Here is a 25,727-nt window from a genome sequence, read left to right as displayed (position 1 = left end):
ATCGCAAATTGCCTGTCGCAACACAAAATGTACAACAGGGTCCTCTACACTGTTAATCATTCGCAGTGGGTCACAAAGGGACCTGCCTCATTAAAATTCATGAGGCAGGTTGCAATTTGTGGCCCATTATGAGTGGCTACAATCACAGGAATGATGGCCTGCTGGGTAGCAGACCAGCATGTCTGTGATTGCTTTTTCAATAAAGCATATTTTTTGTAATGCAGCCCGTTTTCCTTAAAGAAAAATGGGATACATTACAAAAAAACACCAAAAAAAATATTTTCATAGGACCACTACCTGCTTTAAAAAAAAGTTGCACCCCCATTCGCAAACGGGAAGGGGTCAGCAGACCACCATATCTGTGTTTGCTTTTTTAATAATAGCATATTTTTGTTTGTAATGCACCCCGTTTTCCTTAGAGGAAAACGGGGTGCATTACAAAACAACAAAAAAAAACATTTTCTTTGCATTTTTGAAGAGTAGGCAGTGGTCCGTGGGTCCACTAGCTGCTCTTTAAAAATGCTTGCACCCCCATTCGAAAAGATGAAGGGGTCTCTTGAGGACCCATCCTGTTTGCGAATGGGCTACCACCAACTTTAAGTTGCTGGTAATTGTGATTGTTTTGCGACCACATTTCTGGTAAAAAAAAAACAATCATACACGTGCCTGCAAGTCGCTATTAGGAAGGGATGCACTTGGCATGCCCCTTCCTAATAGCGAGTCGCAAACCCATTTTGCAAGTCGGTTTCCAAAAGTAAGGTGGTGGGTACCTGGCCCTACAAAGCCAGAATTTGATGATTCTACATCTGTGACACAGCATGCATAAAGTTATCCTTGTGACAACTGCATATTTGTGTGCAGTTACATTAGATGACTACTAATATTATAAACTCTCTATAAATAATTTATACATTTAGAAGTTGGGCACAGAAATGGATTTGCTATGTCAGGAATGAATACAGAAACTAGCAATATAGGTCCATTTGTACTACCATTTTGTATTGCGACTTGCAATTTGTGAATTATTGCGAATCGCAAATTGCCTGTCGCAATACAAAATGTACAACAGGGTCCTCTACACTGTTAATCATTCGCAGTGGGTCACAAAGGGACCTGCCTCATTAAAATTCATGAGGCAGGTTGCAATTTGTGGCCCATTATGAGTGGCTACAATCACAGGAATGGTGGCCTGCTGGGTAGCAGACCAGCATGTCTGTGATTGCTTTTTCAATAAAGCATTTTTTTTGTAATGCAGCCCGTTTTCCTTAAAGAAAAATGGGATACATTACAAAAAAAACAAAAAAAAATATTTTCATAGGACCACTACCTGCTTTAAAAAAAAGTTGCACCCCCATTCGCAAACGGGAAGGGGTCAGCAGACCACCATATCTGTGTTTGCTTTTTTAATAATAGCATATTTTTGTTTGTAATGCACCCCGTTTTCCTTAGAGGAAAACGGGGTGCATTACAAAACAACAAAAAAAAACATTTTCTTTGCATTTTTGAAGAGTAGGCAGTGGTCCGTGGGTCCACTAGCTGCTCTTTAAAAATGCTTGCACCCCCATTCGAAAAGATGAAGGGGTCTCTTGAGGACCCATCCTGTTTGCGAATGGGCTACCACCAACTTTAAGTTGCTGGTAATTGTGATTGTTTTGCGACCACATTTCTGGTAAAAAAAAAACAATCATACACGTGCCTGCAAGTCGCTATTAGGAAGGGATGAACTTGGCATGCCCCTTCCTAATAGCGAGTCGCAAACCCATTTTGCAAGTCGGTAATAGGTTACCGACTAGCAAAATGGGTTTGGTACATGCCAAACAGCCTTTTACCAGTCGCAAATAGCCTGATGGGTCATTTGCAACCAGTAAAAGGTCTTCATGCATCTGGCTCGATGTTGAACATTCTTGCAAAAATCCTTAGTAAAAGAGTAGGACATTTACGTTTAATCATGGTTACATTTAAAATCATGACAATATAAACTAAAGGTTTTTACAGATCAGGGAATGCATTTGAGGTATGAGGATAGAGTTATTTGTAATGTACATAATAATAAAGGCATTGCAAATCAGTAAGGTGCCCGTAAGAAGTCATGAAATAGCTCAGTAACTTGAAATAAACTTTTAGGTGTATAGTTTAGTGTATCTTTTCCATTGTAATATGGTGCATTCCTGTTATTTTTTTGTGTGTGTCTTTTTTAAGCAATCTGCCATGCAGTCTAGTTCTTCAATCCCTCCTAAGCCCTTTTGTTTGTGAGGAAGAAGTTTGTAAACTGTGCACCTTATTTGGTGCATTTTTGTCCCTTTTACTCCAATGTAATATTACATATCGTCTTAGTAGTTTTGTTGCTTGCTTGCTTTTGATTGTGAAACTATCTGTCTTCCCATCCCTTTTCCCTTTGTGCTGGTCCTGCCCCTCATACAAACATTTTTAGGTCTCGGTTACAGACAGTTCTAGTTGTAGATAAGCATATATATTGGTTCCAGTACATAACATTCCTCAGATTGGGCTTTAGTGGTTGGATGGCTTTGTTGTCTACATAACTTCTTTGCTTTTGATTTCATGGCTTTCCTCTCTATTCATGTGTTTGTCCTGCTCCGGGCTACCTTGATCTTAGAGCGGTCTGATGAATTGCATCCTTCCACTGTAAACTTAAAGGAACCCTTTGATTATTTCCTGTTCAGCACAATAGGGAAGTTTCTTTGCTCTCTCCCTCTTTGTTTTCCCATTTTAACCTGTACTCTTTTCATCTTTCCACTCCTAGTGTTAACTTTTTTTTTAAGATTATTTATTTATTGTTTTTTTACATTGGTTCAGCAGCTCCAGAGGGCTACCTGGCTAGTCCTTCATTTTATTTGCCCTTTTTTGTACATTTAAAGTTTAACCTAATTGTTCACTATTTTAGAACAGTAAAAGAGTAATGTCCGGCATGCTTCACAACACACATGTAATGCACGTGGGAACATTAATCCTTACATCCATCCTGCCATTCATTCATCCATCTATACATCCATCCATCTTTTCACTCACATCCATCCATCCGTTCTATCACTCATTCACCTTTGTTTGTCAAGTTTCAGACAGAAAAGGCTCATCAAGAAAATTATCCCTGCCATAGTTGCTAAAGTAGGGTGTTCATGATGCCCCAGGATCCATCCATCCATCCAAGTATCCATCCATTTGCTCAAACACCATCTAACCTTTCACTTCGACCATACATCAACCCTGTTAGTCCATCCATCCATTCATCCATCCAATCATTTACTCAGTCATCCATACTTTCACTAAACAATGCATACGTACTTTCTCTCATTATCGATTTACCCTTTCACTCATCCATTCATCCATCCATCCATCCCTTTTTATTCATCAATCTATTCTTTCACTTATCCATCCACGCACCTTTTTATTTATCATCCACCCTCTCTTTCAACTCATTCATCTGTACATCTACCCATCCATCTTTTCACTCTCTCACACGCCCACCCACTACTCGTTCACGTTATTTATGAGCCTTAGTCTGCCCTGTTGTAGAAAAAGAAGAGGCTCATCACGACCTCCGCCCTCCGTCCCCTTCCCCCCCTCCGGGTGTAGCTGCTAACGCAAGGCAGGGGTGAGGGGGTTGCACGACGCCCCATGCCTTGCCATTAGGCAACAAGAATTTGCAAATGCGTATTTAATTACTTATGGGTAGTGCTCTTTTTTTGTTTTGAGAAATACTGTAACTCAGTGATAGTGTGCTGTGAGTGGGTACTTTGTGTTCCACGGAGAACATACAGAAATGTTAAATGCAGTGTTTGTGCTCGAAGTAACATAACAATGTGTTCTACTATGCACCACCTGCGTTATATTGTCTCGATAAAGGAAGCTGTTGATGGGAACTTGGAGGCCTCACTGGGCTCCACTGGAGTAATGACATAAGGCCCAGTTTGAATTTAGGATTGCAGTACTGTTCTTTACATATGTACTATTCAAGCCTTGTGAGTCATAGATTCGGCATCAGTGAAATTTTACATTGGCAAAGAGCACTTTATAAAACTGTATATCTACCCGCAATGGTGGAATTACTGTATTTCGAGGCTTAGGGTTATCGTGCTGTTCCTGGTGGTGTAACGGGCACAATTTTTGGAAAACACGGTAACACACATAAGGATGCTCCCTTCAAAGATAGTATTATATTTTTTTCCATGATGGCAATACAGAGTTAAAAACCCACATACATACCTGGACTACCATCGTAAATCTATGACTGCTGTAGATATTTTGTGCACACCATAAGAGTTGGAAATTGTCTCCAAATGTTGGAGTCCTCCTACAGGAGCAAATTTCCAACTTCCTAACTGACCCTTTGTTAATTGGGGTATTGGAGCCTGTTTGTAGCATAATAGATAATATACTCCCTTGTGTGCATGATAAAAAATATTGCAAGTCAATGAGGAATTCCATGATCGCAGAGAGGCTTGGGACCAAAGACTGAATGCCTTTGTAAGTACCAGGAACACCAGGGTAAATCTGCATTACTGGATACCAATGGAATATTGCAGTTTTCAACAAATATAATTTATTTTTCTGTTAACCGTTAGAATGGAATGCATGTATTTAAGGGATCAATAGAATTTTGTAATGCAAAGCGTAATGCAAATACAATGTAACCACAATAATAATAACAATGCATTTCATTATTAAAACGTAAACAGTTTACATCAATAGATAAAATGATAATGCATTGTAGGAACAGAATAATAAAGCCTAGAACTTTAACTTTGGCTGTCAGTCTTGCTGCTTGAAGAGTCGGTATCATATCCCCCATGGTATGCCCACATCTTACCTCCTACTATTAAATACGTGTTTGGGAATAGATTTTTGGCCTGCATGAGGGCCCTCGCATGGCCAGAATGGAACAGGTCAAATATTCCGTCTGCATACACTCTGACCGGTCGATCCACTGTAAAAGGTTAAGTAAAAGGGTAAGTATTCATTATTCAGCAAATCACTACTGCATAAAGTTTTCAGCCTGAAACTATACTTTACAATGATTGGAGAATCACAGCAGGATAACACATGTATACCATAGCTTTCTTATTTTTAATTCCTGCAAAACCACCTGATATGTTCTTTTGACATTCAATTACTTCCCGATTTATAAAACCTGCGTGTTTTTTCATTCTTGCCCGGTTCATTCTTCTTTGCCAGATTTGTTACCTGTTTTGACTATGCTAACATGGTTTTTATCCTGTTCCTTCAGGTAAGCTATTATACACTGCAGTGCTTGCAGCTGGGCTCTGGCCAGCACAGGGACACTAAAGCTTGATGTTAGCCTCTGTTGGAACATACATTTTATTAATGCTTTTAGTGACCCAGACCTCAGCAGAAGATGAAGATTTATGTCTTATGTTTGACAGTCTAATGTAGCAAGCTGCACTAACACATATATTAAATGTGCTTATGTTTTCATTTGCTGATGGTCACAATTGTGTCTTCCTTATTAAACAATGTGTTACTGAAATAAAAATAATGTTAAAATATAATTTAGACTCCAGACTAATTGCTAGTATCAAAATGAATTTCATTGTTTAAAGTTTAATGTGTGACTTATGAGTTTAAAGGTACGTGCAGAAATGTAACATTTGCACTTCTCTGCCACATTTGTTGAAATATACTGACAAATTTATCATTTAAAGCAAAATGTATTGCTCAAACTAATGAACTGTTAATATTGATTAGTTTATACGTTTTTATTTTACATATTTATCAAATTGCAATGATAAACTGTGATGCAATTGATCTGCGATCATTCGCTTAGGCCTGCAGAGCTAGTATTTTGCAGCCATGTAAAAGTGATAAATCATTGTTCTTTCTAAGGTGAGATTTTCTTTAGGCTCCCTTCTCATGAGAAATGTTGCAAGTAGCAAAAGGTTCATTATTCAATTGCACAGAGACTTTCAGTTTAGTGCCCTTGAAAAGAAAATCCAGGCCTGTGGACTTAACGTGAAATAAATTGTTGCCATTACTGTACGGATTCACACACGTTCTCAGGGAAAGTCTCAGAATTTGATGGAGTGCTGCAACTTTGGAATCACCAGTTGCCGATGAGTGGATGTGCCCCTTTTGCGTAACCTGACATCATCAATCCGGCAAATCAACATGATTTATGTGTTTTATATTAGGTATGGACTTTAAAGTTTTAGTCAGATACTCTCGCTGCACCTTTTCTGATTATACTTCTGACTGAACTTTGCTGCTGATCCACATGCTTTGCTGATGAAGAAACCTTGAATGCTGTCCCTTGGAGAGGCATGACTGTCTCTGCTGATTGCCATTTCCCCTTGACATGTCCCTTTTTCTAGAATAGAATCTATCATGCTGATACACTCTTTTAATTTTTCTAGCTAGTATTCTGTAGTACGAGATATATTTTTTCAAATTAATTTTGTCTTTTTTTGTATTTTTTCCCACATGTGTCTGTCTCCACACATTCATTTCCTAATTTGGTTAGCTGTTGGGACAGCCTGTGTCCAGCCCAAATGTTATACTCAATTTAATTGAACATGACAAATGTTGATACAATCTAATCTGAGATATATTTATGATTCTCAGATAATTTCATTAATGATATGCATGATTCTTCTTGAATGCCTAATTGTGTTAATGATAATTTGTCTGAACTTGTTTCACAGATTTGGGCAGCAGATGGTGCTTATATACTTTCATATTTTGATTTTACGCACTGCCTTTTTGACAATAATTTTGTAGTTGTAAAACAAAGTTTGAACTTTGTTCCTGATTGGAGTTTTCCTTCTGTGGCCACATGGGTCATGGTGTCTATAGTGCTGGGATGGTGTTGATGTAAATTTGTGTATGGTTCATCACACTCCTTTCTGAGTCAATAGGGCTGTCAACCTCGGTGAAGCATTTGATCCCTGCGAAGGTTGAAAACGAGTTTACAGTTCTGGTAGCAGAGTTATGGTTTCATCCCATAAGAGGGGGAACAATATTTTTGTTTAGTGTTAGGGAGTTCACATGTCATTACCCAGTCCAAAAATCGTCCACCCTGTATCTTGCCCTATTCCAGAGATTGGAGAAGTTCCAGGGTTGTGCTTACTAGTGATGGATGTGTGAGTTTAAATAGGGATTTGCACTTCCAAATCCAAATCCAAATCCAAAATTGATTTATAGAGCACAACCTATCACCCTGGGGGTATCCAGGTGCTGGGTGTAGTGGCTGCGTGCAGGATTGCTATTCATCAAAGAGCCATGTCTTGAGTTTTCTCTTGAATTTGATGAGGGTGTGCGAGGTCTACAGGTGGGTGGATATGTCATACCAGTTCTTGGCGCTGAGGTAGGAGAAGGTGCGGCCTCCACTTCGGGTGTGATGAATTCTTGGGATTTGGGTGAGAGCAAGGTTGGTTGATCAGAGCTCTCTTGGAGGCTGGTGGAAGGTGAGTTTGTGGTTAATGAGATTGGGTCCGATGTTGTGGAGGTCTTTGAATAAGATTGTGAGGACCTTGAACTTGCATCTCTCGTATATGGGCAGCCAGTGTAGGTCCTTTAGGTTGAGGTGATGTGGGTCTTTCTCAGTAGATTCAGAACAAGTCTTGCTGCTGCCTTCTATGGTCTGGAGTCGGCGGAGGAGTTGGGCGAGGAGTCCTAGGTAGAGGGCTGCTTGTGATGGTAGCTTGAGTTACTGTCTTTCTGATTTTGGTGGGGATCCATTTGAAAATCATGCAAAGCATGCGTAGTTGGTGGAAACAGGATAATGCCACAGCGTTTACTTGTCGTCTAATGGTGAGTTTGTTGTCATGAAGTTATTTATGCAAGGTTTCCACAGAAAACCCCACTTCCTTACTTGCCCACACCTGATCAGATCACAATTTTACATTCTGGAGCCCCACAAGTAAATGTGCCCCAGAGAAATAATATTAATTGAAAGGTCTTTCAGCACACCAGCTAACTGATTGGTTAAACAATCTGAGTCCTCAAGGAGTGACAGGTGCAACAAATCGTAATGTTAGATCAGAAGAGACACGGGACAGAGACAGAACAATGAATGTGCCTACATTGAAATTAGAATTAAATGAATTGATTATAGCAATGCTAGAAATGTAGCAATTAAGAATATACACATAAGATGAATTACGCTTCATGTGCAAAGATGTTACTCAATGTACAGAACTGGCTTATGAGAAGTTAGCAGAGTTGGCCAAACAATATGAAGTAGATTTACAAAAATCCAAACCTTTAAAGAGAAGTTACAACTTAGAATTCAATACCAAAGAGACAGCAAACATGAGCTCACCTGGAATTAGAATGCACATAAAGGAATTACTTACATACATACAAACATGGAGTGCATTAGATAAAAGAGAAGGCAGATGGCAAAGAGAAGAGATCAGAAGAAAGTGGAGCAATATTTTTCTCCAGCAGGAGCAAACCAAGCCGATGACAATGCAAAAATGCTGCCTATGAGAGAGATTCCAGGAACAGGTTATGTACATGTCCGATGGAGCAGAAGGCACAAATGATTACTCGAGATTAAGAGAGAAAGAAGTGGAGTGGTGCAAGCAGATAGAAAGGTTTGCGAAGATTTCAAAATGCCTGTGGGAAGATTTCAACACATTGTTTAACATTGTGGTTCCAGTTGTTTTGTGGGTTGAGTGCAAGCAAAGTGTTGATTGGCCTGATCATGAACTGCCAAGAGGTCCAGTAACGGGTACACCAACTGAAGAGGTGATGAAAAAGTATTATAAAGTGACTGAATTCTTGAAGAACGAAGTGTCCCGAAAGACACTGATTGGCAGAAAATTGACGGAACAACTCACACAGAGGTACAGAAAACATTGAGCCAAAAGACATGGGTTATTTTGTGTTTAGATTCGTGCAAGGATTGAAACCAGAAGTTAGTGACATTTTTCAAAAGCACTTGATCTGTTGACAGAACAAGCCAATTGATGAGATCCTACAGTTTGCAAGGTACTGTGGGGATAAAACTGAATTAAATCAGAAAAAGTTAAAGGAGAAATTAATGATGATCAAATTGAAAGCTACTAAGTCAGGAAATCAGAGGCCACAGATGATGGTGAACACTAGTGGAATGAAAGGTGTGCAACAGCAGGTTAACAACATGCTTCAGTTTAAAGGTAGAGGATGTGGTGTTCAGAAAGGTCAGAGTAGAAATGTGGTTGATGTGCAGTCGATGAAGAAAATACATCCATGTCATGCTTAAGGAAATTATGGACATTGGAAATGGGAATGTCCTTATAACAATGTGAATAATTTGGTGCAGAATAGTGGTGTTGCTCAGACTACTGGCAATGATCAAGTTTAAATTCAGAGAATTTAAAGAATTGAGTACAAAAAGAGATTGCTTCAACAGGTGCTCAGCAAATACAGGTCAAGCAACAAATGCAGTTCCACAAGCCCCGATCACAAAACAGCAAGTGACTGCTCCTCAGCATGACACAAATCAGAGAGCAAATGAAAATGTAAATCAATTGATGTCACAGTTTCCCTTAACTGTTCTGAGTGTTGAGGAGTTTTCAGAAACATTTAACAGTGACAGTTTTGTTGATGAGCATTGCCTGTTAGCAGCATCCTGAGAGGTAGATCAAAAATGATCCTTATGTAAATGCAAACGTTATGGGACACAACGTGTCATTTTTGGTCAACACTAGATCTAAAACGTTCCACTTTCAGAACCACAGAATTATCAAATTTACACTTGACAGGAAAAAGAATTCAGGTGGTAGAAGTAGCAAATAAGCAATTAACAAATCTTGTTACAGCATGTCCCAGTAAATATAGGTTCATTTGAGGACCGGTACCAATTTGTGGTTTGCCATTCAAGTCCTGTTAGTCTGTTAGGTTGAGATCTATCGTGTAAGCTAAATTGTTCCATTAGCTGCACATCCAAAGGAAGAAAAATTCAAACAAATGATGAAGGAGATGAGCCCTGTAAAATAAAGAACAGTACCCGCTTGTCACACTATTTCCAGTGATGACAGTTAAACATTTGCCTGATGAGTTGCAAGAGATAGTTTTACCAGGAACCTGCGGTTTTTCAGGAATAGAGATAGGACTCATAAAGGGAGTGGAGCCACTTAACATAACAGTGAAGCCAAACACAGTGTATATGAGGATGCAGCCTTATAACATGACTCCAGAAGTAATTGCAGGAAGAACTCCCAGAACTGATAACTTCATTCAACAAGGTGTTTCAAATAAAACTTGGGAAGTCCATGTAATGCCACTATTTTAGGACTGAAAAAGCCAAATGGAAAATACCCCATATTTCAGGATCTGAGAAAAGTGAATGAAATTGTTGTCCAGTGTTACCGAATCTTGCAGTGATTTTGTTTGATTCAGATCCTGTGTGAAGTCGAATGGTTCACTGTTATTGATTTGTGGCAGGTGTTTTCTTCTATCCGCCTGCATGAGGAGAGCTTCGCCTTTAAGTTCAGAAGCCGTGTTTTCTCATTGTGTAATATACCTCAAGGGTATACTGAGTCACTATCAATTGTTTATCAGATTTGGCAAAATAATTTTGAATCCGTTAAAATGCCTTTTCATTCAGTTTTGGGACAATATATATATGTGAAGCCTGTAAGAGAGATACAATTGCCCTATTAAATCATTTGGAAGAAATTGGACATAAAGTTTCCCCAGCAAAGTTGCAGTATTGTCCATAGGAAGTAAAATATTTAGGTCACCACATATAAAAAGGTGCAAGGAAGGTGTCCCAAAAGAGAATTTCAGCAATAATGCAATTGAATCCACTAGTAACACGAAGAGATGTCAGAATGTCTTTGGGAATGGTTGGCTACTGCCACCAGTAGATTTTGAATTATTTCCTTTTGTCCAAGCCTTTACAGAGGCTGACACACAAGGATGTAGCTGATCTGGTACCATTTGATGACAAATGCGTGCGTGCCTTCTCTGGGCCGAGAGGAAGCCTGTGCCAAGCTCCAGCTCTGGGAATGCCAGATTACAACAAATGTTTTTCCTTGTTTTGCTGTGAAAGAGTTAGTTGTGTGCTTTCTGTTTTGACACAGTTACATGGAAGTGCTAAAAAGCCTGTGGCTTATTTTTCAGTTACACTAGATCCTGTAGCTGCTGTGTTGCCCAGCTGTTTAAAAGCTGTGGCTGTGGCTGTGGCCAGTGTCAGTATAGGATAGTGGGAAGTCATTGTTATGGGCCATCACCTGAATGTTTTTGTACTGCATTCTGGTAAAATCTTTTTAACCTGTACGAAGAACCAGAACCTGGCCAATACTCATTTAACTCGCTCTGAGAAGGTCATCTTGGGAGCCCCAATGTCAACATCAGAATATGTAATATCTTAAACGTGGCAATGCTCCTATCAATTCCTGTTGAAAATGTAAATGACTACGAGGAGGAAGTGGAGCATGACTCTCAATGTGACTAAACTTTGCACCAAACCAAGACCTGATTTTCAAGATACCCCACTAGATGAAAATGACTATGTCATGTTCGATCATGGCTCCTGAGATCTAGTTATGCAGTTTGCACAGTCTCAGGCATGATAGAAGCTTCATGGTTTCAAGGCGTCTTTTCTGCCCAAGTTGCCGAATTGGTTACTCTTACTAGAGCATGCTGTGCTTCTGAACAGCTTAAAGTGACCATTTTTACTGACAGCCAATATGGATTTGGTGTTGATTTCAGACAGTTATGGTCCCAGAGAGGCTTCATGACCTCTTCTGGGTGACCTATCTGAAATGATGACAAGGTTTACCAATTGTTGAGAGCATTACAGTTACCTGTAAAAATTGCAGTTGTCAAATGTGCAGCACATCAAAAGTCAAATGATGGCATCTCATTAGGCAATGCCTATGCTGACCAAGTGGCACGTTATTGTGCTCTTCATGGCACATGCTTTAATGAGGAATGGAGCGATGGAAGCAGCACCAGTGAGACAAATAAAAACCTTTTTATTACAGCAATTAATACTTGGGAAGAAGTCAAAAGATTGCAGGAAGAAGTGCGAGAAGAAGAACAAACAGGTTGGAATAGAGCAGGTTGTGTTCAGAGAGATGAGGATGATGTTTGGGTTTCCAGTGAGGGAAAAGTAGTGTTGCCAAATAGTTTGGTGTCCCAAATGGCAATGTATTACCATGGACAAGCCCACATAGGTAGGGATGCAATGATCAGAACATTCAGACAAACATGGTACAATCCTCGATTTAGATTGATTGCTAGAGCAGTGTGTCCTGGATGTGTAACAAGTCAACAAATTAATGTAGTGAAATGCACTTTGGTTAACCTAAGTCCCATAAGTAGATCAGGAGGTCCTTTCAACAGAATGCAACTTGATTTAATTGAAGTGCCTGTGTGTAATGGATTTAGATATGTTTTGGTTGTGGTGTGTCTCTTATCGCATTGGGTCATGGCTTACCCAACTTGCAGGAATGATAACTTCACAGTTGCAAAGCTGCTTCTGAGGGAATTGATACCTCAATTCGGCTTTCCGACGTCTCTGGAATCAGATCAAGGAACTCATTTCAACAATGAAGTCATAAAATTGTTTTGTGCAGATTTACAAATTGAGCAAAGCTTGCACTGCAGTTACAGACATAAGCCTCAGATTTGATAGAGCAGATGAATGGAACTTTGACGTTTCATTTGGCAAAAGTGTGTACATCTACAAAGCTGAAATGGCCGGATGCATTGCCTCTTGTCCTGATGAGCATGCACATCACACATGACAGAAAGACAGGATTGTCCTCTCAAGAAATAATTATGGGGCATGCTATGAGGTTGCCAGCTGTGCCCGCAATGCACTTGTGAACATTACAGATAACTTAGTGCTGAATTTTTGCAAAGGACTAACTGATTCGTTCTTTGCCTCGCCAGGTTGGAAAAGTAACTGCTCAACCACAACAAGAACTGTGTCATGACCTGTGTCCTGGAACCTGGGTTCTGGAAGAAGCATGTAGAAAAGTCATGCTTAGAGCTGCACTGGAAAGGGCCATACCAAATTGTCCTAGTCACAACGTCTGCTGTGAAGTGTTCTGGTCTACCAAACTGGATACAGGCGAGCCACACTCAGAAAGTTTTAGCTCCCCTTGACCAAACAGCTCCTGTTCCCAGGATAGGTACAGTAAGTGAAGGAGTCCAGGTCAGCCAAGCTGTAGGGACTGAACAAGTGGCTGTCACAGAAAATGCAGTCTGGTGAAATGCTGAGTGAGTCTGTTGCAGTTGAATGTGCAGGATATTCGAGGCAGTTGACTCCTGCTAGCTCAGAAAATGATGAAATCCTAGTTGTGCTTGAGGAAAGAATTGTGATTGGAGACCAGTGGCCCAAGAAACGTCCGGACCCAGTGATAAATGTGGCTCCTACTATTGCTCAAGTAACTGAAGAGTCAGATCTAAGTGACAGTGATATTGAAAGCGGTGCATCAAGGAGGTCAAAAAGAAAAAGAGTGCCAAGTTGAAAATATTCAGCTCCTGAATGGATGTATTATGCAGCTGATGATGGGAAAAAGGAGTTCATTGCCTTTTGTGCTGAAAATTCTACTTCAGCTGAATATTTTGGAACTTGAAATTGCTTTGGAACTGAACTTTGAAATCTCATTACCGCTTGATGAACAGAGACATTATGTGCTGGAAGTACTCATAACTGATTACCAGATGGTTAATTTTCAGAGACATTTGAAACTTTTAGTAAAATATTTGCAAGTACAGAAAAATCTTGATGAACATTCTAGAAGATCAAGAACTTTGTAAATAAGTGCATCAATTTTTGAGAAGATACATTTTAGATTTTTGCTTTCTGCTTTTCTCCAATGAAGAAAAGAAAAACACTGTAAATTAATTGAGAACCACCTTTGTGTCTTTGATTTTTTAATTTAAATAATGCTTTATAGATTTGAGTAACACTGTGGTTTAAGTCTAGACAAGTCATGAAACCCGATCAAGGTATAAGGAGTAAATGCAAGTATGTGTGTGCAGGATTAGCAAAGGTATCTGTGGTTGCGAGCATTTTAATGATAGTCATGTTAAGTTTGCTAGGGAAAGAGGAGATTGAGAGCACAAATACACCAATGCTAGGAGATTCAGCTACAGAATGAGATCCCCTATATAAGGATAAGAGATTGTTACACACTGACGGTTCTAAAGGAGATGTGACATCTAATGTGTGTTATAATTTGTTGTATGAGTATATTGAAACTATGGAAGTGTGTGATTATTATGTTTGCACCCAGATCCCTTTATGAGTTCAGGAAGGAATCACTTATAACAGCTTGTCTTTAACATATGGAGTTTTCTGTAGTCTGCTATTAACACAGTTATATGACCAGGAGTATATTCAATACTTCTATTCGAAATATGACCTGCTGTTTTCTTTTGTGCCTATTAACCAGAACCTTAGTAATGTGGCTAAAGCTAAAAACAATGACATTGTGGGAGATTTCTTTGAACCAACCCTAACTTTTGGATCCACATACGCATACAAGAACAATATAACCTGCATCTTAAAACAGTGGAAAAGTTGTTAATTGGACATGTAGATGACAAATTGAAAACCAAGATAGAAAAAGGAGTAGTTTTACAAGACTGGCAAAAAGACCCTGCATATGCTCCAGGTAGCAGTAACCAAGGATACTTAGCTTTAGACTGGTAGCACATAGGACAATTATGTATATAGAGACCTACATCAAAGACAGACACACATTTTGTAGGTACTAGTGAATGTAGACATGTATTTTTGTTTAAGAGTGTTTGGACCTTTGTGTTGAATAGACAAGATCCCACCACACCATGTGTTTATTTCATTTGTGGGAAAATGACTATTAAAAACTGCTGAAAGGCTGGTATTGTACATGATAACTGGGAACAGTATTTCCGAAAATGAATCATGTGGACAATTTTGACAACACAGTCTTGAAAGATAAACTGAAACCCAGAACTCAGAAAGGAACTAGTATAACAGAAATTGCAGGATATATTTTTTTGTGCCATCATTCCATCAGTTGGTGTGATCTTGACTGATATCAAGATTAGGAAATTGTCAACTGTGTAGATAAATTATCTACTGACACAGCAGGTGTCATTATTAATGGACATAGAGATGCTTGCTATGAGATCAATGGTTTTGAAAAATCGTCTTTCATTAGACATTTTGCTTGCAAAGAAGGGCGGAGTCTGTAAAGTTTCATATGCACAACAATATTGCACGTAAATACAGGATAATAGTAATGAGATAAGGAAGTTTATCTCAAACATCACTAACTTGGAAAATGATCTGAAAGAAGTGATAGCCACTGGTGCATGGGAGGCAAGAGGTAATGGTTTTTCAACCATTGGAAACTGGTGTGGAAACTTGGGAAAGAGAGTAGTGGAAATGATCCTGAAACCTGTGTAGATCTTGGCTCTGTGTGCCTTAGTTGCACTTGGATGATACAAACTATACAAAATGTGGAAAGAGAAAAGAATAAAAAATAGACAGAGGAGAGAAGAGATAGAAATGGAGACTAGGAGAAGCCTTTATTATTGTAACCTCAAAAAATGTTAGAATTAAAGCAGACCTTACTGGAAAAAGACATCAAACTTTTGAATTGTCTCATTGACATGAGAATGTGTCTTATCTGTGGTGGCATAGATTGCCATCAAGAAGGGACTGTTGAAGTGTAAATTTTAGTAATGATTTTAGTGACCCAGACGGCAGCAGAAGGTGACAAGTTTAGTGTCATGTTTGACAACCTAACATAGCAAGCTGCACTGACACGTTTATTAAATGTTTATGGTTTCATTTGCTGGTGGTCACAATTGTGCCTTCCTTATTAAACAATATGTTAGTGAAATAATAATGAGGTCAAAGTATAATTTAGGCTCTAGACTAATTGCTTGTATCGAAACAACTTTTATTTTTTAATGTTTAGTGTATGCTTTATGAGTTTAAAGGTATATGCAGAAATAGCAACAACTGCACTTCTCTGCCACATTTATTGAAATGTCCTGATTATCATTTAAAGTAAAATGTATTGCTCATACTAATGAACTATTAATACTGATGAGTTTGTACGTTTATTAAATTGCAATGATTGACTGTAATGCTACTGATTTTCTTATATCAGCTTAAATGAGGCCTGCATTTTGCAGCCATGTAAAAGTACTGATTCATTGTTCTTTCTAACGTGAGTTTTTCTCTAGGATTCTTTCTCATGATAAGCTTTTGAAGTAGCAATAGGTTCATTGTTCAATTGCACAAAGACTTTTAGTTTAGTGACCTTGAAAAGAACATTGTGGCCTGTGGACTTAACGTGTAATGAAATGTTGCCATATGGATTCACATGGATGGAAGATGGTTCTCAGGGAAAGTCTGAGAGTTTGATGGGCTGTTGCAACTTTGGAATTACCAGTTGTCGATGATTTGAGGATCCTCCTTTTGGTCACCTGACTCCATCAATCCAGTATATCAACACAATTTATGTGTTTTATATTAGGTATGGACTTTAAAGTTTTAGTCAGATTCTCTCTCTGCACCTTTCCTGATGACACTTCTGACTGAACTTTGCTGTTGATCCAGACGCTTTGCTCATGAATAATCCCTGAATGCTGTCCCTTGGAGAGCTATACCTCTCTCGGCTGATTGCCATTTTCCCTTGACGTCCCATTTTCTAGAATAGAATCCATCATTCTGACACTCACTCTTTTTGTTGTCTAGCTAGTATTCTGTAATCCAAGATATATTTTTTTCAAATTGATTTTGTCTCTTTTTGTATATTTGCCCACATGTGTCTGTCCCAACACATGAATTTACTAATTTGTTTAGCTGTAGGGACAACATATGTCCAGCCTAAAATGTTATACTATGTTTAACTGAACTTGATATATGTTGATATAATCTGACCTGAAATATATTTCTGAATCTCAGGTAATTTTTTTAATGATATGCATGATTCTTCTTGAAACCCTAAATGTGTTATTGCTAATTTGTCTGAACTTGTTTTGCCGCTTTGGGCAGCCTATGGTGCTTATATACCTTTATATTTAGATTTTACATACTGTCTTTATGACACTAACTTTGTGGTTGTAAAATAAAGCTTTGAACTTTATTCCTGATTAGAGTTTTCCTTCCGTAGTCACATGGGTCATGATGTCTAAAGTGTTAGGGTGGTGTTGATGTACATTTGTGTATGGTTCACCACACTTCTTTCTGGGTCAAAAGGTCCATCAACCTCAATGAAGTGTTTGATTCCTGCAATGGATAAAAATGTGCTTACACCTCGAATATAAAGGGCCTACATTATCTGTGTATTCTTGCATTTGATGTCTGATGTTCATGTTGTAGCCCCTGTTATTGTACCTGTTAAATTATGGAGGCTGAGTCATATTGAGGGTTTTAGGGTGGGCCCAGACAAGCATGCTTATTGTACATCCTTCTAATTTTGATATCTCCTTTTGATGTGATAAAATAAGCTCTTTCCTTCTTTCACGTACACCACCACTTGTGTGTAATTCAGTCATCATGGCAGTAGCGTGAAACCTGCCAAGACCAACAAACTTAATTGCCTAGTAGCAGGAGGGTACAGGTAATCATCTCCTATTGCTGGCAGTGTTTACTTTGTGGTGAGTGTGTGCTCTCTGTTGTCTGTTACCATGAAGGGCAAAAAGCTGTCTTCTAAGCAATGCCACCATGGACACTCACCTATCAAACCTGATGGTAAATCATTGTGAGCCTTTGATTATGCCTCATATTTTTCCCATACCAGTATTCGTCAGGACATGAGAAATTAAGCAGTTGAAGCAGAGTTTAAATATATAGAAGCCCCCCTCTCACACACAATGTAGATGGGAGGGTTTGTTGAACAGGAGGAGACAGCATTCAGCGGTTCTCCTTTACATCTGTAGTAACTTGGACTTTCCATAGACTTCTTTGGCAGAGTAATAATAGGACTTTTTCTTGAGTACCAGCATAAACAACCTGACCATTTGCCCCTTCAGAGTGCAGTCCATAAATCTTCAATAGAGAATGTCAGGAGGCGGACCATGCTATTTTTCACACTTCCTTTCTCATTGTTACCCAGTGACCGATTCTCATGACCAGTTACCTTAAGTTGTCAAAGTGACCTGTTTAATGGCAGGACTGGCATCACAAGGCATGATAATTGCTCACACTGTGGTTCCTAATTTTTATAATAAGGTAGATGTTGCTAGCCTCTAATTTTGCAAAAAGGGATAATAGATAAGGCCGCCTAAGTGGCTCAGTCCTTCCGGTGAGATTTCCAACCCTTGGTTGAAGGCATGCAGCAAGGAGAAGACCTCTAGATTTGTCTGGTTTTGAGGGAGCAATAAGCCAGATCTCTTTCAGACATTTTCTTAGATGGTTTTTGTAGAGCAGCAGCATCTAGGCCTTCATTATTAGCCAAACAGCATATCTGGATGAGGTCCTGGAAGCAGACACCTCACAAAAGCAAAAGGCTCTTTTGCTCTATCTGCCCTTCACTGGAGTTAAATTCTTTAGATCTCAGTTTGAGGAACTGATAACTCCTGTTCATCCTTCCACTAGAGGATGAGGTTTTGGTTTTGTACAGCCTTGTACAGGTTTTCCTCTGTCCACTAATGGAGCTAATCAGCCATTTCAAGACATAGGTTGTTGAAGGGAAGTCTCCTAAACCACCCATTATCAGTCAATCACCCCCTCTCCTGTAATTCGCTCTTCCAAGTTCTGAGTATGCCAGCCAGAAGGAGGACACCTTTTCAACTTTTACGATGCCTGGACAATTTCAATTTTGGACAAGAAGATGGTACATATCATGGAACAGGTGTACATAAGTCTCTATCAGGAACTTCGTGTAGATTGATTCAAAGCAACTCCAACAAAAACATTGGTTGCTAGCACCAAGATCCTCTTTAGATTTTTAACTGCTATTAAAAGCTTCAATAGTTTCTGTTCCAGAAACAAAATGAGGTCAGGGATGTTACGCCCTTCTGTTTGTAGCCATGAACCCTTCAAGAGAGTATCATCCTGGTCCTGGACTTGAAAGGGGGGAATTCCTTTCTCCCCCATTAGCTTTTCAAAATGTGGGCTTTCTCACCTCTGTGTATTTAGGAGTTGCTTACCTCCACATTTCCAGTCCGTTAGTCTCACAAAAATTCCAAAACATCTGTATGGAGGGAAGATATTTGCATATCCTAATTCTGCCTTCTGGAATTGCTTAGTCTCAAATTGCTGGCTTCATTGGCTGGTAGTTTGCATTCTAGCAGGATTCTAGTATTTACATTTAGACAACTGGATAACTTGTGCCTTTTATTTTTTAAAGCAAGCCTCTTCTCTCTTCTAGAGGAGTGTGGGCGTCATTTGTCTCATGTCTTTATTCTGAACCTTCCTATGTCTCATTTCAGCCCATCTATAATCTCCAAGATGTGGGGCTATTTTCAGGGCAGATTGACAGAAAGGATGTTGAACCTTCTGTTTCAGCTTTGGGCATCTGCACACAATTGGTTCAGGGTGCAGAGTGGTAAGGTGGTCTGTCTTCTGCTTGGTCCATGAGCCCATATTCACCTGCAACTGTTAGTTTGTCACTTTCTGTAACATTGAAATCCATCTTCTGTAGACTACAAGCTTTTAGCTCCAGTGGCTACACAAACTCATCGAGATCTGCCATTGTGGCGGGTCCCTCCTCTTGTCTTGAAGGGAGGTTTCCTGCCTCTTTCCACTACTGTCACCATAAAAACTATGCCAGCAAATGAAGTTGGGGCAAGGTTGCAAGATCAGACAATAGATGGTCTTTGGTCAGTGTGTAAGCTAATAACTTCTTCCATCTAGAGAGCACTTGCATCCATTAATCTGCTTTTCTTTCATTTGCTTCTCTCCCTCCAAGAATCAAGCAGTGAGCAGTCAGACAGACACCAGATGTTTGGGCTTGCATAAATCGTCAGTGAGCAACAAGAATGCCAGACTGACAGCCCTGGCTCAAAGTTGATTGGTTCCTGGACAGAAACCAATGCCAATTCTCTTGCCTGTCTATATCTTCCTTATTATAGCTCCCTGTACCCATGTGGCCATCAGTTTCAAGCAATAATGTGACCGTTTTGCATCAGGACAGGACACTCTGGTTCCTCATTTGTGAACTCTTCTTTTATCTCAGGGGACTTAGGTTGTTGACTCTGTGTCAGTAACATGGCTCAGAGGGCTTCTTTATGCCTCCTGCCAATTGGTTCTTTTAGTCAGGGCTGTGGGGAAGATTAGTGAACCAAGTATGATCATGCAGAGGTTCTTCTAGTGGCTCCATGTTAGCCACAGAGGACTTATTACCCCTTTCCTCTGCTTTTGTAAGTATCTGCTTACCCACTGTTTTTTTATCCAATTGTGTCAGATGATTCCATCCAATGCTAACCTCTGGTGGCCTGGAGCTTGACAGTCTGAACCTTTGAGGGCCGATTTCTTCCCCGGGGACTTCATCCCTTGGGGCTTGGCGTGAATATTAGGGGGAGTGGGATATATGCCCCGCTCCTTAGGTCAATTTCAGGCCCGGGACTCTATCCCCCAGGACCCAGTGTTATTATCAGAGGGCCAACTTCAGCCCCAGGGACCCCATTCCCCGTGGCCCGGCATTATTATCAGGGAGAGGGGACACACAGCTCTCCTCCCCGGCCCTGTGTCCGCCCAGGAGGCTCCTGGCCCAGGGTGCTTTTTAGGGGTCAGGGGCACCATTCACCCCAGGCAGATTTTGGCTCTGGGGACCTCATCCGTTGGGGTACAGCTTTATAATCGGGGAGGGGGCACACGCCTCCCAAGGCTGATTTTAGCCACAAGGAGCCAATCCACCAGGGTCCATCTCTATTTGAAGGGGGACCATGCCCCCATTCACCGGATGGATATCATTCTGGGAATACCATGCCCTAGAGCCCAGCTTTTTAATCAGGGAGACGGGGCCACACAGCACACTTTCCCTGGGCTGATTTTAGCCCTGGGGACCTCTTCCCTCGGGATCCAGCTTTATTATCAGGGACAGGAGAACGTGGCCCCTTGAAGCTCCCGCCCACTAGGAGTGGACTTGGTGTTTGCTCCCATTTAGCAGGAAATTGGAAAATGCTTCCACCAAGTGAGAGCAAACACAGATTTCTCAGGCTGTGCTGGGACATTCTCTGGGCCCCCGTGGCCCCCTCCCTTGAAGTAATCCACCCCTGGAGTGGACTCCCTGGTGCATTCTGAGGCTCAGAGAAGAGGGTTTTCGTCACCCCTCCAATTTTAGTTACATTTAGTCCTGGGGTGGGCTTTGCATGGCCTTTTATAAGCTCAAGGAGGGTGACTGCTCGGCTTCCCTACCCTCAAGTAATCAGCGCCAGGAGTGGGCTCCCCAGGTCGTTTATGGGCTCCCCATATAAAACCAATGTTGGTCCTAAGGATGGGCTTCCCAGAGCCTTTGGAGGCCTGGAGACAGTGCTGTGCTGACCCCTCCCCAATTTCAAAGATTTTGACCCTGGGTTGGGCTTCCCAGGGGGTAGGCTCCTCAGGGGTTTTAGTTATTGAAAAGGCCCAGCAGCCGTTTTTTTAATCCCATGATCCTCACAGGATTGCATAATTTCTTTGGTCTTATTTTCTTCTGTGTCCCCCCATGTGTCCTAGGGGGCCAGGATATGTCTACCCTGCCTCCATATACTACTTTTTGTATCTAACTTCAGGACAGGGGATATCAAATGGGTCAAAGTTATTAGCAACCCAAAAAATGCTCTTTCTATAGAAAAGCAGATTAAACTAGATCAAGGTGATTACAACAAGGAGAAATAAACACACATGTCTACTTTTCCATAGAAAGAGTGTTTTTGGTTTGCTAATACCTTTGACTTATTTGACCGATATTAATGAAACTTTGTAAAAGAAAGTTCATCCACCTCAGATCCTTCCTGGGAAGTTTTGGGGTGATCTATCAAGGAAGGGATGACATAAAAAGAGGGTCTTAAAATGCAAAATCCCCAAGCATTTTCCATAGACTTCTTTATGACAGGTTTTAGCAAAAACTGCAGAACGGAATTTCACCAAATTTGGCAGCAAGCTGGATCTTTGTCCGCAGATTGTCCTTTTTGTGATTTGGTGTAAATCTATTCAGTAGTTTTTGAGAGCTTAAGTGTAAAAAATAATCAAATATTTTGGCAGTTGGGCTATCAATCAATCAATCAATCACTGCATTTGTAAAGCGCGCTACATACCCGCGAGGGTCTCAAGGCGCTGGGGGGGGGGTGCTACTGGTCGAAGAGCCAGGTCTTGAGGAGGCTTCTGAAGGCCAGCAGGTCCTGGGTCTGTCGTAGGATGGTGGGGAGAGTGTTCCAGGTCTTGGCGGCGAGGTAGGAGAAGGATCTGCCGCCGCCAGTGGTTTTTCGGATGCGGGGGACTGTGGCGAGGGCGAGGTTGGCTGAGCGGAAGCTTCGGGTGGGGGTGTGGAAGCTGAGCCGGTTGTTGAGGTAGGTGGGTCCGGTGTTGTGCAGTGCTTTGTGTGCATGGATCAGGAGCTTGAAGGCTAGAAAGAGTATTGCAAGCAAGAATTTTGAAATGGAGCCCTGTGATTGGTCAAGAGGCCCATTTTCCCAGTAATTCTTCATTTTCTCACAGGAGCGGGAGGCTTTCGCAAGTCCCACAAGAGTGAGTGGTGGCTGATGGAATGTTAGAAATAAAATGTCCGCCATTACTGTTTATTGTTAATGTTTACTGTGAAATATTGGAGGTTTTGTGGAAATGAAGTAAAATAGCTATATAAGGGGCAGCAGAAGGGCATTCTGTCCCCCTAGATTTAGGTATTGGTGAAGATAATAAATGTATTCTGTCTTAACTAATTTATACAACCTTGTGGGGCTCTTGTATGATTGTGGATAGTAAAAAAAGAATAGATGAGTTCACAATACATTCTATTAGTAGAAATGGATATTGTGGTCCTTGTGTTTGAGAGGAAGTATAGAAGAGATAAGTACTGTGATGAGTAGATGGTTAATTCTTATTTTTGAAAAATGTCACAGGCTTGCAAGTCCCTCACGTGATCTTAAAATGCAGAAAGGAGTAGGTGGTGTTTGAATATTCTGTAGTATGCACACTCACTAATATGGGAAGGAGCCTTACTGGAGATGGTGTTTATCAGGGTCTAATTATTATACCCATCAGCTTGATAAGAGTTGTGAGTAGATTACAGTCTCTTCCCATACCCTACTATGCACACCCATTATTAGAGAGGGGGGTGTTAGCAGGGAGAACATCTTGTCATCCAAGAGAGAGGTCTCAGCTAAGAGGCCAGTCTCTCTCTGTCTATGTCTCTCTCTCTCTCTCTCTCTCTCTCTCTCTCTCTCTCTCTCTTTCTCTCTCTCTCTCTCTCTCTCCACACAGCCTTCTATGTACACCTGTCATCTGAGAGACAGGTCTGACAGGAGCGGCCAGTCCACTTACACACACTAATACACACACCCGTCACTGGAGAAAGATGTCTGACAGAAGAAACCTGTCCATGTATACAATCCCATACACACTCGCCATCTGAGAGAGAGGTCTGAGAAGAAAAGGCAGTCTCTCTACTAGGCCAGTCTCTCTCCACAGCCTACTATGCACACCTGTCATCTGAGAGCCAAGTCTGACAGGAAAGGCCAGTCCATGTACACACCCTAATATCCACACCCAGCATCAGAGAGAGATGTCTGATAGAAAAGGCCTGTCCATGTACACAATCTAATATACACAGCTGCCATCTGAGAGAGAGGTCTGAGAAGAAAAGGCAGTCCCTCTCCACTCACTACTTTGTACAGCATCATCTGAGAGAATATTCTCAGCAGGAAAGCAAGTTTCTCTTTTCACATTCTGCTATGCACACCTGTCATCTAAGACAGAATCCTCAGTGGAGATGCCAATGTCTCTCTACGTACTCTACTACTGCATCCATCATCTGAGATAGAGGCCGGTCTCTCAATGCAGACCATACTACATGCACCTATGTACACCTGAAAGAGAGGTCTGACAGGAAAGGTCCGTCCATATATACACCATAATATGCACACCTGTCATCTAAGGGATAGGTCTGATAGGAGAGGCTAGTTCATATACACACTCTAATACGCACACACTTAATCTGAAGGAGAGGTCTGAGAGGAAAGGGCAGTCCCTTACCATTCAATACTATGCACATCCATCTTCTGTGAGAGATCTCTCGGTGGAGAGGCCAGTCTCTCTCTCCACACCCTACTACACATACCCATCATCTGAGACAGAGGTCTCAGTAGAGGGGCCAGTCAATGCACACATCCTACTATGCACACCCACATCTGATTGAGAGGTCTCAAAAGAAAGGCCTGCCCATGTACACACCATACTATGCATACCTGTCATCCGAGAGAGAGCTTTGAAAGGATATCGTAGTTCCTCCTCAAGCCCTAGTATGCACAACTATTATCTAAGAAGCTTTTCAGTGGAGAGGCAAGTCCCTCCCATATATTACTATTCTCCTACAATTGTGTTGTGATCCTATGGGAGCCTTGCAATAGTAGCGTGCAAGCCTCAGGTGTAGTTTATTTGCAAGACTCACATGGAAAATTACTGGGCTTGCCACAACGTGTTTTACGATCCTGTGAGCCTCTCACAATACCCACATGGAAAATTACTGGGCCTGCCGCAATGTGTTTTACAATCCTGCAACAGTCTTGTGAGATTTTATGAGAAGATTTCTTTTTAAAATAGGGCCAAGGATCAACCAATGGTTACCGTTCTTATTACATTGTTGAGGAGAAGCTGTGATGTGATTGGATGCAGAACCATAGATAGCTCAGTTTGTCCTTGGTGCTTTGGAGGAGAAAGAAGTCTGTTTGCGTTGTGAAAAGAAGTTAATTTATTTGGAGCTGAAAGAGACTGGTTTCTTTATCTGCATTTAAGAAAGAACTTCAAGTTCAGGTAATTAATAATATATTTTATAAACTTTGTTGTGAGGTGTCATTAAGTGTACTGGTGTTGGTGAACTTATTCTGCACCATGCTTACAAAGTGAAAAGCTGTTTGGGGAGGTATAGATGTGTTAACATAGCTTTTGAGACGTAGACATTAGAAGGTAGAGAGTTGTGAGCAAGGTTTGCAGATTGTGTTAAAAATGAAGTGTTTAGACTGTATATACTTGCAAGTAAAGGAAGTAGTGTTTCTTAAATTATAAAACAAAGAATGTAATAGAGCAATCTCTACTTTTCTTATGAACCTCATTGCACATATATTTTAGCCCCTTGAGATGTATGAGTAGTGACATTGCCATTTCTAGAGTGAAACACTGCAGAGAGTCTTAGCAAAGATGTGTTAAGATGAATGAGTTACTTTATAACTATTATGGGAGCAGGCTCGATAGCATGTTGTAACAGAATTATTTATGAAAATATCAAAATGGACTGGTTGAGGGTGTGGAATTGTTCAGGAGAAAGCAATAAGAAGTTACTTGCACCCTAGATATAAATTTGTGATTATAGGTGAAAAATATAGTAAAGCTTGGACTATATAGTGGTTTATCACTTATCAAATATTGATCAGTATGTAACTTATCTTTTTGGCTATTTTGTCTTTTTTTAGGAGGAAAATGGAAACTTGTATCTGAGAAAATAATTATCTGCTTACATAAGCAGCAAAACAGCACCTTGTTAGGAAAAGCAAGATTAATGTGCTGCTCACCAATAACTACCTCTTCAGGCACAGTATATTCAGAATGGAAGGATGTGGAAGCGCCTGAGCTGTTGTGCAGTTCAGTAGCACGAGTAACTCTGCAT

General features: G+C 40.6%; 1 protein-coding gene across 4 annotated transcripts in view; it reads right to left on the bottom strand.

The window, feature by feature from the left end:
- The window catches only part of PCYT1B (phosphate cytidylyltransferase 1B, choline), a 1,028,131-nt gene that overhangs the window by 597,884 nt on the left and 404,520 nt on the right, over positions 1-25,727 (bottom strand). For all 4 annotated transcript variants that reach the window (XM_069204810.1, XM_069204811.1, XM_069204812.1 and 1 more), the window contains exon 3: positions 4,826-4,942. In XM_069204810.1, coding sequence (XP_069060911.1) covers positions 4,826-4,942 — 117 coding nt within the window. The remainder of the gene's footprint in view (positions 1-4,825; positions 4,943-25,727) is intronic.

Source organism: Pleurodeles waltl, chromosome 8 (assembly GCF_031143425.1).
Source record: "Pleurodeles waltl isolate 20211129_DDA chromosome 8, aPleWal1.hap1.20221129, whole genome shotgun sequence".
Taxonomy (NCBI): domain Eukaryota; kingdom Metazoa; phylum Chordata; class Amphibia; order Caudata; family Salamandridae; genus Pleurodeles; species Pleurodeles waltl.
Note: the sequence above shows the minus strand (reverse complement) of the source record. Positions and strands in the feature narration are given on the sequence as shown.